The sequence below is a fragment of the Chenopodium quinoa genome, unplaced genomic scaffold (genome assembly GCF_001683475.1).
Source record: "Chenopodium quinoa cultivar QQ74 unplaced genomic scaffold, ASM168347v1, whole genome shotgun sequence".
NCBI lineage: Eukaryota > Viridiplantae > Streptophyta > Magnoliopsida > Caryophyllales > Amaranthaceae > Chenopodium > Chenopodium quinoa.
In genome coordinates this window covers 618,069-637,318 of record NW_018744616.1, presented here as the reverse complement: position 1 = coordinate 637,318, position 19,250 = coordinate 618,069, and the positions used below count along the sequence as shown (strand labels likewise).

Below are 19,250 nucleotides of genomic sequence, written 5' to 3'. Positions count from 1 at the left end.
TTCCAACATTTCCCTTTTATCCTCACCATTGGAGCATTTAAAAACATAGAGGTCGTTCATTTTGAACACCTCGATGTGCCCCCTTTTCCTCCATCTAGCGTTCACAAACTTTTGAATTGAGGCAGGGTTTAAGGTGCGATAATCCACCAAGTATCCATAAACACACAACTGCCAGAAAGCCCTGCTCCCGTTCACTCTATGGGGTTCAAGTTCAGCCAGAGCTGCTGCTCTGTTAATGCTTCTCTGAGAGTAGGGGGTGTTGTTCGTAGTGAAAGACATTGTAAGTAAAGAAGGTGATAGAAGAAGGTAAGTGATACTGAATATCCTGGTTGCAGTAAGGACGTAAATAAATAGTAGCCACCATGCCAAGGAGGCGATTCGAATTCGTCTCGGTGTAGGAGAAAATCGCATGCAGATTACCTTCGGTTAATGAGAATTACTGCTGTAGCTAATTGGCTGATTTCGCCACCCAAAACCGTAATAAAGATAACGCCAGTTAATAGAAAACTCGTGACTTCAGTTACGGAAGTCACCCCGTTAGAGACACAACCTTACAGACTTAACGTTAGAGGAAAACTTGACTAACGGAAAAGTTAACTTGGTTGAAGACGTTAGAAATGTAATGATTAACCAACTAAAAGCTATTGGCCTTTCCTGAAGGTGCCAATTGATACTGCCAGATGGTTGCACAGGGTAAGGAGGAACAAAAGTACCCGTAGGCAATATTACCCTTTAGCAGCCGTAATGATTACTTTGTAGAATAGAATAATGGTAATCCACCACCACTCAACTCCTAAAAAGGATTACTCTATTTCTAGAGTGAGAGACTCTTGTTTTATAGAGACTACATTCAATCAATCAATCAATCATATTGTTGTCATTAGGCGTATATGGTGAATTTTTATAACCTTATGAATTTATAGTGAATTTTTATAAGCTCTTATATGGTGAATAAATAAAAAACTTAGGGGTATATGATGAAAAAATCGTTCTTGTTAATAATATAATAATGTGGAGTATGTTATTGTTATACTTAGGCCCTGTTCACTTCACTTAAATAAAAAATAATATTCCGTAATATTTCACTTCAGTAAAAATAAGTCTAGTTCAGCATAAATAATTTCAGTTCAGTAAAAAAAAGTTCAGTTTAGTAAAAATCTGTAAACTTAAAGAAGAAATATACTAGAAAATCAGTAAAAATAATTTCAGTTCAGTAAAAATAATTTAAGATCAGCAAAAATAATTTCATTTCAGCAAAAATAAGGTAAAGTGAACGGGTCCTTAAATACCAAAGGTCCAAACCAACTGGGGTTTGGCGTAAGTGGTTAAGGGCCTCTTGCTCCTTAACCAAGGTCTCAGGTTCGAGCCTTGGGTATGGAAAAATTCTAGCAGGGAGGGATGTTGCTAGGGTTGCAAACGATCCGAGTCGAGCCGAGTTTTAGTCTGTTCGAACAAAGCTTGATAAGAAAAATTAGTGTTCGAGCTATTTCGAGCTTGAACAATATTTCAAAAATCTTGTTCGAGCTTGGCTCGTTAAGGATTTGACATGTTCGAGGATTGTTCGTGACATACTCGTTTGTAATTTGAGTTTAAGGTCAAGTTTGAACGAGCTTTATTCAATAAACGAGCCGAGTATTATATCGTTAAACTTATAAATTTTAATACATCTACTTAATTTTATATTAGAAGTTTCCATTCTTTCTATGGTAAAAAGGTAATCCAAAGTTTTCATGCCTATATAAGATGTAATAATTTGTAATTTTACAAATAAATATAAGTAAAAGATTTATGAATATACTAAAGTAGTTTTTACTATAATAGAGATTTTTTGAGCTTGAGAAAGTTTTGACCGAGTTATAATCGAGCGTGAACAAACTTATGAATATGCATAAACGAGTTGTTCACGAGCATTTTCGAGTCGAACATGATGTTGTTCGAGCTTTGTTCATTTATCTGATGAGCTTAAGATTTTTGTTCAAGCTTGTTTGTTACTTAACAAACGAGTTTTGATCGAGCTTTAATTTGACCGAGTTTGTTCGCGGGTATTTCATGAACGTATCGGCTCATTTACACCCCTAGATGCTGCCCATTGAGGTGCCCATGCAAACTCCCGTGGGAGCTTAGTCCACTCGCCAAAGGCGGTGGGAACTCCTCGTAGTAGTACCCAAAAAAAAAAACCGAAAGTCCAAAGTTACTTTTATTGATAAACCATAACTAGTTTGTGCCCGCACTAGTAGGGGTATTTAGGGCCTGTTCTCATACTTTTATTTTCAGTTCAGTTCAGTTCCTAATTTCCTTCTCTTATAAAATATTCAGTTCAGTTCAGTTCAGTTCAGCTGATTTCAGTCTATTAAAACAGGCCCTTAGTACGAGTATGTCAGTAAGTTAGAGATAGAATTTACAGCACATTGAATCGTTGAATGAATTGCACAGACAAAGTTTTTCGATTTAAGATGATGGTTGCGCGTGAATTACTAGGGGCAAAAACAATTTTACAAACAAGCCTTAGATTTTCTTAACAAGGGTTATCGTGAAGGGTTAAAGAGAATGAAGGAAGATACTTTCGGTCAATATATACCGTCATTTGTGAGATTTTTGTGTTAAGAGAAGGGTGAAAAGAACCCCCATCAGGTAGTGGAATAGAAACGGAGCCAAAAAAAATTAATTACACGGAAATGGTGGGAAATTTCAAAAGAAAAATATGTAAAAAAAAATAGCACTAAACTCAAAGATCTCGCAAGTTGTGCTTTTAGCAAACCTATCGAATTAGACATGGGATCTCTCGTACTACTCTGCAAAGCTAGTAGCTTTTGATCCCGAACTCTAAGTAGGGGTATATAATTATTTTGACACAAAGTAGGGGTATAAAATGTATTGCTGAAAAGTTGTAGAAGTATAATTATAACCACAACAATGTAATTTAAGAGTTAGGAGAAATGGACAAAATATATGGTGTAAGGGTGTCTATTTTGAGTTCGATTTAGTATTTTTACTAGTATCTCTTTCATTTTAAATGAGAATAAGGCTAATGATATTTCAAGAACTATCTTACTTAGGGAGTCCTAGTACAAAGTTACATAAGTTGATAACAATTGAGAGGAAGTATGTAAGAGTTCCTAGTACACGAAGAAAAAAAGTGTATATTGTTGTTACCTACAAACTATTCAATAATACATCACATCATTGTACACCTAAATGGTGTTTCCCCAATTTAGCATCCAATGAATTTTACGATATCAATTTAGTGATTGAAAATAGAATAGTACTAGGACTCCACTACAATAAACTTATATTTTAATTAAGAAAGTTAAATTTTGATGGGTTGTTTGTACAAAGTTCCACTTTTTATAGAAGGTACCACTTACTTAGGGAGTCCTAGTTAATCAAGCTCCTTACATAGAAAGTTTATTCCTACGTTGTAACCAATCAAAAAATGTTGTGTACATATCTACTTTATAAGAAATTTTCTAATATTGTCTCGATTAGATAAAAACTTTGTATTTTTACCAAAAATAGTGAATAGCTAGCTCAAATGATCAACGACATGAAATCCAAATACTCTCTAGATCTCGTGTGAACTCCTTTGTATGCCGGAGTAAAATAGTAGAATGATTAGTCTTAGGTATAATTCTAACATCTGCCTCAGGAACTTTCATTTTAATGTTAGAACTACATTCAATTGGTACCACTTGATCTTCATCGCCTTGAATGATTGTAAATTTCACCTTAGCATCGCGCAATATACTTAAGTATTCTTCGATGTATTTCGAGCCACCACAAATCACATTATGCATGGTATGCCAAGCTGAGTGATGAGTATGCCTTGTTAAGTCCATAATTGTGAAATGAAGGTCCCTAAAAAAAAAGGCGAAAACTTAAACATAGATCATTTTCAGATTTTCTTAGCATTTTATGCAATACTGTACTTTATGTTCCTGTTATCAAAAATGAAATGACATTACCAAAAACCAGTACCTTCTCCAAGTGATTAGCCTTAGAAGAAATTCCCAAATCTTGTGATTTCGACATAGTATGAAACACACAGTTCGACCCAAGTGCTCATACCATGACATAAATGATGAACCAAACAGTAATGGTGGCCACAACCTTTTCTCAGCAACTTTTCCGAGAGTATATAAGCTTGCATCTTGCTTATTGTCCGAAGGGAAGTAAGGCTAGAAATCACAATATAATAAACTCACATTATGAATTTAATTTAAAAAAAATAAACAAAAAAACAGAGCAATTGGTAAGTTTAATACAAAACATATTTGGATTGGCTTTATACATCTCATACAAAGATATTAAAGATTAATTAGGAATTCAAAGTGCATTGTGATGGTAAATAACGATTTTGTGATAAACTGCTCTTATAATAAATTTCATGATCATAATTCACACCTAAACATAAGATAGACCTGTTGCATATTCATATACATACGAGGCTAAAGAAAATCGTTTCAAAATAATAGGCCACATTCAACGAGTCAAATGTAATAATGGATTCAATTCTGCATAATCTTCTGCAATAAATAATATTTACTGGTGCTATCAAAGTAATAGACTTGACATGTTGAGGATACTTGGCAGCCAAAGCCAATGCAATAATGGATCCCATGGAGTGAGCAACCAAATGGAAGGAATTCAATCTATATGGAAATATCACCGATTTCTCAATCAATTCTAGATGATATCGTATTGTATATAAGCAATCTCTTGGTTTCGGACTTCTTCCAAATCCCAACAAATCGATAGCAAACAACCTGTAATTCTGTTTTGTATGTTCTGACAAATTACAGAAAACTGTTTCCGTCCAAAATGAGGATGAAGAGATGAAACCGTGCAAAAATATTACATTTTCACTCACTGTGTTGTCTGAATCTTCCATATGCATTGTAAGAAGACAACATTAGTTAGAATGAAAACATTTGTTCTTAAGTTTTCTATGCTTTAGACTCCAATTGTCTATTTATTTGCAAGGAAAATATATAATTTCATTGGTTTTACTGTTATAAAGTTTGATGAATGGTCTAATGAGCCTAATTATCCATCTCGACTCACGAGCCGACTCAGTAGAGTTCTTTGCAAAATTGCAACCACAGCCTCTGTCTGTTGGAGGACTAAGGGAAGTCACACCTCTACAAAATTGTACGCGACAAAATATTTTAAACATAAATTTCTTGACTTCCAACTCTAATTAAGCAAACTTGGTATTAATAAGTTGGATTATTGGCGAGATTGGGACATAGAACAATTTCGTCTATAGTGGGAAAACAATCTACACATTACATTATCTACAAAACCATTAACCACATAAACCATACATGTTACATACCATAAACATTTCATTTCGAGTTCACTACAATGTGAGTTCACTAAAACTAGAATAGATAAAACTTATACATTGTATGTGAGTTCACTAAAACTAGAATAGATAAAACTTAATTGTATGTGAGTTCACTAAAACTAGAATAGATAATAACACATAATGTATAGTTTTCTGAAATATAATTACAACATACTCCACCGTCCAAATTTCATTTTCACATTACTAGTTTAAAAAACATGGTAAATAGAGTATGTATCATTGTATATATCCACCAGAGTATAAATTCCAAAGTAATCCAAACAAAGAATGTATTACCTGGCTCATGGACTACAACATGAAGCCGAAGATCGTCGCCACTGTTAATCCAAGCAACACAAGACTCACACCCACAATCAGACCATCTATTAGCTATGAATTTCGACGAGCTTCTCTGCAACCTCATCCTTCTTGAGTTAAACAAACCCATATCTCTAAATAAGTTTGGCCTCTTATATAATGTCTGTGAAACTTCATCTTGCTCAATATTATCATTAATTTTCTCTTGTTCTCTCCTTGACCAGTAGCAAGAAGTTGATGACGCAGTCTTCTCAAACAACTCATCAAGGTATGAGTAAACTATGCATAAAACATGAGTAGCAAGAAGTTGATGACGCAGTCTTCTCAAACAACTCATCAAGGTATGAGTAAACTATGCATAAAACAGGATCAAGTAAATCAAAGAATGTAAACACTATAAAGCTTAGAATGTTGTGTATTCTTTGGATTAGATTCTCACCCCCCATTACTAATTATTCTAATTTTGGATGTGACAACTAATTTCCTGTCGGAAATGAAGATTAGGAGGTTGAAAAGAGGTTTATATACGGTGCATGAATAGTTTGAGGTCTAAAAAGAATAGAAGATGATTCTGTTGACATCGGGAAGATGAAAGAGCGATCAACTTGCTGCCACGTTGCAGAAAGGTGGGCCTTTTAGTGCTCACTCTTTTTTTTTGGGAAATAGTGCTCACTCTTATATATGGAAAATTGGGTAATAATAACGTCAAGTACACGAATATTAGCTGGACATCGACTACAAGAGTACTAGCAATGCGCCAATGCACAAGTTGAATAACTTTGGTTTCAAAGATTGTATAACTTTGGTTCCAAAGACATGAATATATTCCTTACTCTTATAGTTTTATCCTAAAGTAATTTTGTATAAGAGAACTAGAGAATTATTAAGGGAGTATATTGGATTATGTGATTTTAACCTTATTTGTTGATGATATTAAGAGGAAGAAATTTCAAAATCGTTTATCTAGTGACATTTTTATAAATAATAGAGTGGTTAATTCTCTAAAAGAAGTAACAAAGAAACCAAAAACCAGATATTAAAATGGAAAAATCAGCCGATGATGAAGGAAGGAGCTCTAGGAAGTCCAAAAGTACCCTCGCCGGCTACCACAACCGTGAGGTGGCCACCAGCCAGCTAGTATTAACGACGAATTAAAATTTTGATGGGGAGTAGTTGTTGGAAGATGGTAGGTTGGCAGATTACGCTCAGTTAGAGAATCCCTAAAATGGGTCTTTCGTGAATGCACTATTATTATTTTCCAACACCTCAGCAGATTCATTTGTTCATTGACAGTCCAGAAGCAATCAAGCAATGGCTAAAACCCTCAAACTGATCAACGCTCTGATATTTTTAGAAACCTTTCAGGTAGCTCATATAGTTATTAGCTTATTTTAAAAGAGGGAGCTCAAATCCATCGTGCTCCAACATGTCTGAAATCTTAAATTTGATCCATACATTTCAATGTCTATTTCAATGCATGTCTGGTATCCCACAAACAAGCCTATAAGGCTATATCATACGGAGTAACCCAGTTTTTAAAAGCTACACAAACAAAATATCCCAGATAAAACTTCTGATGCACACAAGCCTTGATAAATCAAACGACGAATAAATGCAAATCAAGATAACTCCCAGAATTGATATAATAATTGTGCATCTGGACGGACATACCCAAAGCTTGCTTTGATGAACCCAACAGTCACATTCCTGTGTGGCATTACATTAACAGCTATTAGGAAAGAATGCAAAATAATAATTAAAATAAAAAATAACTTTAATAAGGAAAAAGAAAATGAAAAAAAAGCTACCAAGTTGAAAGCATCAACACTTGATCAAGCAAAATCAACCCAGAAAAGCACCTGCGTAAACTGACCATCACATTGTACGATTTATGTGGCTATACGGAGCTTCTACTTGGAACAGCAAATCAGTTACAGGTGCAGTCATCAACAAGAGAGTGTAAGATAGTTTTTTCTTGATTAATTGCAGTTATCAGCAACAGATCACTTAGACAGGAAATCTAACAATTAGAAATCACTGAAAGAATGGCAAACAGATTTTCTGAGATAATTGCAATATTTTCCCTATTAATTAAATAATATTCAGAGGCCCCCCTCAAATAACAGACTGGACCAAAATTTACAGACCAAAATTTAATTACTTAAGCCTATACTGTTATTGGAATTCAAATGTGATTTACTTGAATTCCATAGATCACAAGCACCTGCTAGTTCAAAACTTCATTTGCTAGCCTCGTGAATAATCTACTATCCCCACAGTTTGTGTAAAAAAAAGAGTTCCGCTTAATGCATCAGCCTATCAGAGCTTACAGATAGAAATACATACAGAAGTATCATCAAACTCTTGAAACACAGAACTCAGGAAGTCCTTGTTTTCATTCTCAATTAGTCTGTTTCCTTCTTTCCAGGGTCAGAGTTCACAACTGGTAGGTTCCTTCGATACTGTGAAGATGTCAACCGTCTCTCCAAAGGTGTTTTCCTCTTGCTCACCACAAATCGATTCACTCCTTTCCTCATTGGCATTATAGAGGGGAAATCCTCATCAGGAATCTGGCTCAGCTCTGAGATATCCTTTATCTGAGCAACACGCCGAAACCACCTCTCTGCCTTAGCTTCCTCAGACATATCCAGTGGATTTGGTTCCTTTACTGCTGATCCCTCCAAACTCCTTTCCCTCCAAGAATCCCTGACATTTGCATTCTCACTTGTGCTCTGAGATTCAGAATAATTACTGGGAGTACTGATTGGCAAATCAATAGTTTTGGAGTTTTGGTCTACATAATTGGATACATCGGAAGCTGGTTTGCTAAATTTATCTTCCATTTCCTCTCCTATCTTTACGGCATCTGATCTCATTGCACCAGTCTGTTCATTTATATTGGTTGACTCTGATCCTTTTGGTTTTTCCTTGGCAAAGTAATCAGGTGGAAAAGGGACAAATGGGACATAATTATTATTGCCCGCTTGCTCCATCGCTACACGTCTCTTGTACATCGGAGAAGTTAAAGAACGGTCTTTTTTTTTACTAACAACAAATCGATTCTCTCCTTTGCGCATTGGCATTATTTCTGGGATATCATCATCAGATACAGCACTAGGCAGGTCTGTTACGTCATGTAGTTCAGCCACCTTCTTTAACCATCTTTCAGATTCATCAGTTTGTTCATTCTCATAATCTTTAATTCCCATCTGATTTGGAGACTTGTCGCCAGAAAGTTCATTAAGACTTTGGCTGATTTTCATATCAATGCTATCCTGGTCACTAGCTGTCTGGAAATAACTATGACTAGGATTGTCAACAGTGCCCGAGTGTTTTGTGCTTGCAGCAGACCATGTAAACTTATTATCATCTGCCTTCATGGTCTCTGGAAAATCTTCATCTTCTAGAACACTGCCCATGTCAGATGATTTTTCCAACTGAGCTATCTTAGTGAACCATGATTGCATCTCTTCAGTCCCAGTTATAATTTCCTCAATATTGCCTATAGCAGAGGCAGTGTCAGCTCTCAAACGTGAAGTGGGGCTGAGGAATCGATTGACTCCTGGTTTTTTGCAATCACACCTTAAGCATACCACATTCCTACCGAAGTTAAAGAAGTCACATCTGGAGAAAGAAGAAAGGACAAAAAAGGTGATTCTAATATGAACAGATGCCGAAATCAAATCAAAATAGGGCAAAGAAAGAAAAGAAAATTAGATTGAAAAGGTTGAGATGCTCACTGAGGGCATTCCCATTCCCCACCAGTTAAGAGTTTCTTTGGCCGGTGCTCCTCACACTGAAGGCACAGCGAGTTCTTAGCAAAGTTCATAAAACTGCACCTGCTCATTAGCAGAATAGAAGTTATTCATCATTTCCAAAGCTAAAAGTTCACAAAAGTACTGATCCCCTCCAAATCCCCCACCCCTCCAAGAAAAGGCACTCATTTGGAAACAAGATTACAAATCATTGTTAGGACTCCAGAGAAAAATAAATAAAGCAAGTGGTGGAAAATGATTAAGAAAAGACATTATCTGCTGTTTCCAACTAATTTGTCAGACCAAGAAATTTTTTCAATTTTTAGAAAATATCTACTCCGAAACAGTACAAGAGTTTAGTTTATCACTTATACATGACTTCCATATGGGAAAATTGCTCAGTGGAACTAGAAGTACTTCACCTACACACCCAGTGGCGGATCAATGTAGTAACAAGGGGTAGCATGTGCTACCCCCAGAATTTTGGTATAAAATTTTTGAAACTGAAATTTATACTGGATGACAATCATTGTTTCAGTCTTAAGAAGAGAACATGCTAAGGTTTTGGTGTTTGCGGCAAGGTCATGGGTTGGAACCCCACTTCCCTATATTTTTTTATTCTTTTTTCCTTTCTAAGCACTTTAACCTATCCTCCTTACTCCTTGTTCTAAATCGATTCCCGCCTTAACTTTATTTCTATAATATGTATAGGTATAAGCAAAGCATTGATTAGATTAAAAGTAATTTTGAAATTCCCCATTACTCTTATTAATAAAGATTTTATTTCATTTTCACAAATTATTTATGATGTATGGAGTAATTTATGAGCTATAATGATAAGTTAGATACGAATTGTCTGTGAACAAAAAAAAGTATGAGTACAAAATTACTAGTATTAATTTTTTATAATACAGTAATTAATTTGATACTTTATACCGTTATGCAATTTTTTTTTTTCGTAGTTATTTCTCATAGGAAAATTGGTCATTACTACCGCGAATTAAAAAAACTTGCAAATTACTACCGCAAAATTTTTTAAAAATTTGCTATTACTACCATACTCACTTTAGGCCAAGTATGACGTCACCTTCTCCCTTTAACACAAGTTTAACCCTAGTTAAGCAATTAAACGACAAAGAAAAAAAAATAAAATAAATCCATCCTAACCTAAGGTTACCCAATTTACCCAACCCACATTTCTCTCTCATAGCTTCACTTTGACCCTTTAACATTCAACCTCCACTAAAGATCAACACTATGCACTTTGACCCTTCTAAGAGTTCTAACCTTCTTCCTCAATTCTCTTTGAACCAACACTTCATAGTTAAAGTCTTCACACTTGCATTTCTATCCTATTGAACTTGTCAAATCATAAATTATGCATAATTGATAGCTTAATTCAAGGAAAAATACAAAAGCCCTATGTTAATCAACAGAAATCATAATCCATAAACCTTGAATTGCAAAAACCCTAAAATTCAAAACCCTAGAATTCGAAAACGAATTTGTTTGAGGCAAATTAGACATTTGTGTGGAGCAATTGGATGATAGATGGGAGAAATAATTAGTGTAAATTTTGGAGCAGGAAGCTTGAAGGGACTTTAGCAATGGTGAAGGAGGAAGATCAATGAGAGAGAAAGAAAGGAAAGAGGGGGGGTTATTTAGGTTAGTTTGCTAGGGTAACCATAGGTTGGGGGATTTTTTTTTTTTTTTTGGGTCGTTTAAATGCTTATTTATGAGTTAAACGTGGGTTAAGGGAATAAATGACGTCATAAATGCTTAAAAGTGAAGTCTGGTAGTAAAATAAATTTTTAAAAATTTTTTACAGTAGTAATTCACAAGATTTTTAATTCGCGGTAGTAATTGACAAATTTTCCTTTTTTATAAGTATAATATATCTTTTGCTTTTTTTTTTTTAATAAATTCTTAGTCAAATGTATACATGTCCAAAATCACATTGTCAATTGATAAGGAGCACAACAATGTACTAAAAACATCGCATTGCATTAACATAATCACTCATTTTATTGATTTGCTAATCGTTTTAGTGGGGATTTTTCAATAAATCCCTAAAATAAATTCCGATTATGATTTCAATTTTAATTTTCTTAAACAACTACGTGCTAGTGCGCTACCCCTGATTGGAAATCCAAGATCCGCCACTGTGCACACTCTAGAGCATAAAATTGCAAACCAAACAGAACTTGTAGTCTAAATCATCATGACCTACCTTGGACATATCCAGTCTCCTTTCTTCATTTCGATATTATATCCAGAAGAACTTGATGCTTGATTACATCTTTCAGAAGACTCTTTCTGTACTGTCAAAACAGGCTCCACAGAACTTTCTTTAAAGTTAACCAATTCACTGAACAATTTTCTGGCATATGATTCAACTCTACTGCTTATCTCAATGTTTTCTGAAAAGCCAATAGCACTGTAGGCATAACTTAATAAAAACTTCATGAGATCGACTGTGCTTGGTTTATCAGATTCTAATACCTATAAAACAAGAATTGAGCTAAAGTCAAAATACTAAAAAAAAAAAATGAAACATCAAAGGTGAAAGAGATCTAAACCATAGGCACAAGTGCATAATCCATAGAAGTGGAAGAAGAGTATGAAACATATACAACAGATTTCTGTGTAACTGCAGGCGGAAAAGAAAAACCACTAAGATATGGTTACCAAAATATGATTAAGAAAAAGTAAGAAAGTCAAATTATATAGGATGTCTTGCTTTTCCTCCCACAATATATGAACTCTTGTTAAGACATTGCAACATGTTATCTATATATAGTTCTATAAAAATGTAATCTTTTGAAGACTAACATTGTTGTCACCCTACAAACCTCAATTGAGAAGGACAAAGATGGATGTAAACAAAAGAAAGATTTAGCTATGAAAGATGTCAAGCTCTGTAAGAAGTCAAGCTCTCTATTGGAAGAAGATTTAGCTATGAAAATTATAGTTCTCCTTACTGGCACTGGAATAACCAATATAGAAAAATCAAGGGAGTCCAAGGGTACAGATTTCCTAAATAATACCTCCATTACAGGTTATGTGCAACGATTAGACATTTTTCCTCTCTTCTTTATATCAAATCGTTGCACATAACCTGTAACGGAGGTAGTATATCTTATAATCATGGGTATATACTGAACGAAAGCAGAATATTTATAGACCCATTTTACTTTATGAAAGACAATGGAGCAAGGAAGATGTTGTGAGTTTACCTCGTCCTAGAATTTCAGTCTTAATGAGGCATTTTATTCTTTGGAAAATCCAGGCTACATTCATAACTTTGTCCAATCTAGGTGTGCACTTCCTGAAAGTAATCAAAGTCTGAGCAACTAGTGGAAAGTATGCAGGCTGTTGCCCCTGATATTGTTAAAACCTTAAATTAGACACACACACACACAAAAAGAAAAAAAAAAAAAACACGCCAGTTATTCTCACCACTTGATTACATCTTACATAAGACAGTGTTCGCCTTGTTTCCTCTTATTTAAAGAAACATAGGTTAAGACAAGTTACAATCAGTTTAATTCGGGAGAAATAAAAGTTCAATTCACAACTAGCAAGAGTTTATTGATTTATGATAAGAGAAAATCAGTGAATAAAACACATCCTTTGCGAATTTTTGAATACTTTTTTTAAGTCATTATCATACACACACTTTGAATCAGGCTCCTTAACTCAGAGATGGAATTGGCACAAATATAGTATGAAATAGCACTTGTATTCTACTGGTTATGAATCATGGTCTTGCAATCATTATTCTAAATGACGAAAACAAATTGCCCACCTTAACTAGAAGCAACTTAACCACCACATTCACACAAATAAACCCTCCAATGGTAAATTTTGATGAATGGTTCCACAAGATGTTGCTTCTGATTCCATTAGAAGAATAAAGTCAACCACAAATATCACATAACACAAACATCAAAAGAAAGTAACGGATGGAACCACAAAAATTAGACTTTTCCTTTCTATAATAATAAGACTATCTTTTAACATATAACAGCTACTTAAATATTAGGTAAATTTTGGCACACAGCTCCTATGTGTTTTGAAAACACATACGAGAATAAAATAGTCATTTGACATACACACAAGGGTATAAAAAAGCTCAAGGCGCACTGGAGCGATAAGGGTTATGCAGCGCCTAGGTGCGCCTCATTGAAGTGAGGCACACTATATAAACAGTTAAAAAAAAAAGGTAGAAATTTGCTTCATGTGCGCCTAATTTGCTTACCCACTATTGCCTTGCACCTACTTTTTCTAACATTGCATACACAAAGGTATTTTTTATGGTAACAGTGACATTTTTTCTGCACTATTATGCATGTATATTATATCATTAGAGTATAAGTTGTCTTAATAGTATTATTATATCTCAAAATGGTACAATACTAATTGATGTACAATTTAGATACTTATTTGTACCATTAGAAAAATATTTATACCACTATAGCAATTAATAGTAGTATATTACCATTTACCTATGGAACGGTACTTTATACTCATGTTAATATTTACAATTTAGCCATTCAATTTGTTTCAAAACAAAGAGGTCCTATGCGCCAATACTTTTCCATAAGCTCAAATACTCAACATTAAGGTAAAAAATAAAAAATAAATAAATAAATAAAAAAAAAATAAAAAAAAAATCAATATGTAAGACTTAGTTATGTCAGATGAAATTAAGAAGTGATTATCTAACAATTAATCTATGATAGTAGTAATCAATTAGCAACAAAAACTCATTATGGTACATCCTACAGCTTGAAAAGCCTTGTATGCTTAATTCTGCTGTACCACTTAGGGAGGAAGAGGCCAAACAATCAAGTCAATTGGTCTCATATCCAAGAGATATGTTAGCTTAGATACGTTAGCTTTTCTTCTAGATAGCTTGAGAGTGAGAGTTTTGGTTGGCATGTTTGTCAAACATTAATATGCTCCAAACATGGCTCATCAAGACACAATTACAAGGCTCTAAATTAATAATACAGACATAGAGACTAGAAAATAAATTCAGTTTATTGTGGGTACATATAGATAAGATGAAAGCACAGGTTTCCCCTTTATTGGTCAATATTTTAGTGTCCATACACATTTGTAAAATATTTAACATGCATGCTTGAACAAAAAAGAAGAAACAGAGCATCATGACTTCCATTTACTATATATTGTGATAAAGTTGATGTATATTTATCATTGAAATTTTTTACTTCATTCCAAAATCACTGCGTAAGAATGTCCCCCTCCAAACACTTACATAAGGAATTAGGCCTCTAAGCCTAACATACTACATAAATATAATGTCATAGCCATAGAAGCATGCAACCAGGTGAACCAAATTCCACTCTACTATGTAGCAACGCTACCATTCTAAATATGCACAAGACATACTTGGAAAAATCACTAGTAATTTTTCCTGGTTTCCTTGACTAAGGGGCACAACTGCATTAGCAATAAATAAATAAATAAATAATGTTGTATAAAATGTTTCTTATCATAGCCATCCTTTCTTATCCTCCAATGACATGCAACAGCCTCACCTCTAAGAATCAATCAAGTAACACAAGAATCATCACCAAATAACACTATATTGTAGGTATTTGAGCATTTGACTAACTTCAACACTTTGCTGAATTAGTTAAAAAAAGCAGTGCCCTACTCAAATGTTCGAAGTCCAATTAGACCCTAATCAAATGTTCTTAACCTCATAAAGTCATTATAATTCACAACAAAGCCAACAAAAAAAACGCTCAATTTGCATAATAAATTTCACACCAGCTCTAAGCCTCTAATACAATTAATAATCAAATTACATCTCAATAAATATTGTGCTAAAATAAACCAAATAAACTTACATTTATATTATCGATGTCATTGCCACAGAAAGATTTCATCTTTGCCGCCGCCACCGAAGCATTAGCAAACAAAAACGGCGAACCATTCTGTACAACCACCTCTACATCCTCCCTCGAAAGCGACCTTCACCAACAAACAAACAAAATGAGCAAGAGATAAGCCTAAAAAAACACACACACAAAAACAACCAAAAAAAACCCAAAAAACTACCAACCACAAAATAGTAGGATTATCTCTAGCAAAAGCCAAACAAGAATTAGCAACCCTCAAGAAACCCTCATCAAATGGTTGAAACCCCACAAACTGATGAACATCAAAGGATGCATTACAGTATTCCGATTGTGAAACCAAATCAACAAAACCCGAAAACTCAGCCCAAGGATGACGGAAACTACTAGTAGAATTCGAAAACCCAGTTGAATTTATTGATGGGGTTTCATCCCAAAGAGTGTGAGCTTGGTGGGTGTGAAGTTTTTGGGAAGATTTTGGAGGAGAGAAAAAGGAGGGAGGAGAAGGAGGAGGAGAGAGAAAGAGGAAAGAGCGGTGAGAAGCGAGGCGGCGGAGGTGGCGAAGGGAAGAAGGGTGGCGATGGTGGAGGAGTGGTAATGGTGATGAATATGATGATAAGAATGTGAAGAGACGTAAAGTGGCGCCACCCATTTGGGTTGCAATCAAGGTTACTGACTTACTGTCAATGGTTTTTCTGGTCTCTGGTTCCTACTTACTGCAGTACTGCAGCAGCTGATGATTTTGGGGCCTATTCTAAAATAAATACAGTACAAGTATACAACCTTGATTGAGGGAGGTAGTATGACCTGTACAGATTTACTGAAAACAAGTAATTGGATATAAAACTGAATTAAATAGAGCTGAAATAAATTGTTCATGAAGGAAATTAAAGACTGAATTGAATTGATTAAAATTGAATTGGAGTGAATTAAAATTAAGCTAACAAAACAGGCCTTAAGAATCTACTTCATTAGGGTGAGTTTATCCCATACTCCACACTCACATCTAGGGGTGTTAAAAAAAAACCCGACCCGATTGTCCCGTCCTGATTTCCCGATGACCCAGTAAATACCCGATGGAAAATTTGGGAAAACAACAATTTTTTCGGGTCGGGTATCCGACCCGGGAAAATTGCTTGCTATCCGGGTCGGGACATGGGCCGCACTTTTTAATTCTCGGGTACCCGATTACCCGATAGTAAATTATTTTTTTTTTTTTTTAAAAAAAAAAAAAAAACCTCCCTCAAAGGCTCAAACTAAGCCCAGCCCATTTAGTTTGCAAATTAGGGTTCCTCATCAAACGCCTCTCCTGCCTCTCTCTCTCTCATCAAACGCCTCTTTCTCTATCTTCCTCTCTCTCTCCTTCCTGCCTTGAGTTCCTTCACGAATCTGCTTCCTGCCTCTCTCTCTCTCTCTTCCTGACTTGAGTTCCTTCACGGACAGCGATACAAGCACAACCGCGAGAGAAAACTTCCATCGCAGCGGCACAATCGCACAACCGCGCGAGACGACAAGTATAGTACGAGCTTCGATTGTTGCTTTTAGATTTGAATTTGAAAGCTTAATTATTGTTTGGTTAATACAAATGTTGCCATTTTGAAGTTTGGGTGAAGAAAACTAGGAATCCGACTAAGATACAAATGTTATCTTGATAATTTGTTGTTAATGGCATATTGGTGTTTTATGACTTTTGTCTTGTTTATCTTTTTCTTTTGAAATATTGTCTTTGTTTATCTAATTGAGTAGCAGAACATGTTTTTATTTTATTGTTATTATATACAGGCACTACAATCTGATGAATATCTGGAATTTTTTTTTAAAAAAATGCAGCAGTTTTAAAAATTAAATTACAGCAGTTTTTTTTTAATTGCTATTTAAAAAAAATAAAAGAAATTCGGGTACCCTATGTCCCGACCCGAATAATTCGGGTACTCGAAACCCGGGTACCCGAGATATTCGGGTCGGGACATGGGACGAATTAACAATTACCCGAAACTCCGAAAATTCGGGTACCCAAATTTGAACACCCCTACTCACATCTTTTCACTAACTTTTAAATGTTTTTTTTATTATTCAGGTTCATATAAGAGTATATTCAAATTCATACATTACACCAAGACTCACTCTAGACTCATTTATTTTCTCACAAAATATATATTTATTTATTTATTAAAGTACCTTGCTAACGAACGCCCACATAACGTTGGATAATCATTTAAAATATTACTTACAATGATATTAATTTGGAAATGCATCCTCGAGGCATTTGTTAGCTTTTGTCTGTTTTAAATATCTGTATAGGTAAACTTTCCGTTTGCAACTTATTTTAGCCTGTTAATTCGGTTTTTTTTTTTTAAAAAAATAAAATCCTCTGTCAGCAAATCAAGGCCGTCTTTAAGGTTCCCGTTCGGTCTGAATTTGTGGTCTAATTTCCTCCATTAAAGTAGCTTCTTGAGGTAACACATTTATCCTTTTTATAATCAGCTGATATCAATTTGCAATCTAGGATATAGCTTTAGTTTTCATACAAGTCCACTAATCCTTTTTTGTGCTCTGTTTTTTTTTTGGTTAATAGTTTTAATTTAATTACTTTTCTCATATTCAATTGATTAATCGAACTATTTCTTGATAAAGGAGTGGTGATGAAACTCTTCAAGGATTTTTGCCCTTTTGATTTTGACCTAAGAAAGGGAAAAAGAGGAGAGAAGATGCGATGAATGGCGGAGGAGGTAATGGTGGTGGCGGATTGGAGTTTCTGGAAACAATTTGATGAAGCTCATAAACTTGTAAGCTACTTTCTCTCCTTCAATTTCTCTGAATCTACATCAATTTCACTTATTGGTGTTCAATATATGCAAATTATATTGGCTGGTTCGTTGATTGTTGTTGCTTTCATACTTATTTAGGATTGCTCAATATATTAGTTGCAAAATTTGTGAGCGGGAGGTTGTTGTTTCTATTGCCGAAGAATTGTGGCAGATCATCGATGTCTCAGAATTACATCGGTTTGATTTGCTTCGATTTTTAATGTTGAGTTAATTTTGTAATCTCACTTGAGTATTCAGTTTTGATTCATTTTTGGAGGATAATTTTTTGTTTGATTTTTTTATGAAGTAGGCTTTGTTGCGGATTGCAATTTGAATAAAAGATTGCAACTGACTGGGCCGAAGAATCGGAGTCCAATCAAGAGTTCAAGAAGTGCCCAAGTGGCCTTTCCCGGCTCAAGGGCTTCCGCCCAAAGGCGCGCCAGGCCGGGCGGGGCAAAAGAAGGTAGGGCGTTGCTTCACCTGAGCTCACGCCCGGTGCGAGAGGTGTTTCAAAGGTCAAAAAGGCGCATCCAATCGAGCGGTGCCTCGCCCGACCGGGCGCTCGTTTCTGGAGGCAGATTTAAGCGTCGTTCATTTTCGTTTAAGTTTAGGATTTGTTAGCTTAGTATAAATATGCTTTTGTTAATCGAGTTTAGTACTTTTTCACCTCTTCACTTAGCTTTTCTCTCTCTACTTAGTTTTTAGATTAAACATCTCTCTTGTTTTCTCTCTCTACAACTCTACAATTCATTCCATTATTTCCGTTAACTTTGGTAACAATTTCTTCTCTATTATGTCTTGTTTATTTGCTTTGATTAGTTTAGATTTAATTATGTGAGAGTAATTTTCTTTCTAGGGTTTGTGGGGATCCATAAATAATATTGTAGACAGCCATTTGTGTCTCCCCAAAACCAAACCCAGTGATGAGTACCTTTCGTGTCGAATCAAAATCGAATGAAGTGAAAGTGTGGAAAGTCTAGAGTTGTGGATAGTTTTAATTTCTTTTCCCTTCTCTCTGTTTTTGAAACCTTATTTTAAGAAAAAAGTCAATCCAGTTTGGTTGGTCCATGATATGGGTCCAATAGTAGTGTAGTTGGATGAGGCTTGACAAGAGCTTTCCTACGATATATTA

General features: G+C 34.9%; 1 protein-coding gene, 1 long non-coding RNA gene and 1 pseudogene across 3 annotated transcripts; 1 reads left to right on the top strand and 2 right to left on the bottom strand.

Moving 5' to 3' along the window:
- Nucleotides 1-3,345: 3,345 nt before the first annotated feature.
- Nucleotides 3,346-6,177, bottom strand: LOC110700102 (annotated as a pseudogene).
- A 1,545-nt stretch (nucleotides 6,178-7,722) lies between these two features.
- LOC110700016 (zinc finger protein VAR3, chloroplastic-like) lies at nucleotides 7,723-16,064 on the bottom strand. The gene is made up of 5 exons (XM_021877502.1): nucleotides 15,518-16,064; nucleotides 15,303-15,426; nucleotides 11,651-11,922; nucleotides 9,406-9,504; nucleotides 7,723-9,289 (listed from the first exon to the last, which is right to left on the bottom strand). Exons 1-5 carry the CDS (start codon nucleotides 15,961-15,963, stop codon nucleotides 8,071-8,073), a joined length of 2,160 nt encoding a protein of 719 aa, XP_021733194.1. The 5' UTR covers nucleotides 15,964-16,064; the 3' UTR covers nucleotides 7,723-8,070.
- Nucleotides 16,065-16,554: 490 nt separating this feature from the next.
- LOC110700017 lies at nucleotides 16,555-18,898 on the top strand. Of its 2 annotated transcripts, none has more exons than XR_002507067.1 (3): nucleotides 16,555-17,767; nucleotides 17,946-18,097; nucleotides 18,218-18,898. It is a non-coding gene; the product is annotated as an uncharacterized LOC110700017 (long non-coding RNA). The 2 variants fall into 2 exon arrangements; XR_002507068.1 differs by having other exon boundaries at nucleotides 16,756-17,767; nucleotides 18,429-18,898.
- Nucleotides 18,899-19,250: the final 352 nt, after the last annotated feature.

Bases quoted from the DNA above. Each gene is read 5' to 3' on its own strand.
- LOC110700016 (XM_021877502.1), bottom strand. From the start codon at position 15,963: ATGGGTGGCGCCACTTTACGTCTCTTCACATTCTTATCATCATATTCA. The intron at 9,505-11,650 runs GTAGGTCATGAT...GCTAATGAGCAG, and splicing joins GGAGACTGGATATGTCCAAG to GTGCAGTTTTATGAACTTTG. The intron at 9,290-9,405 runs GTGAGCATCTCA...TTCTTTCTCCAG, and splicing joins GGGGAATGGGAATGCCCTCA to ATGTGACTTCTTTAACTTCG.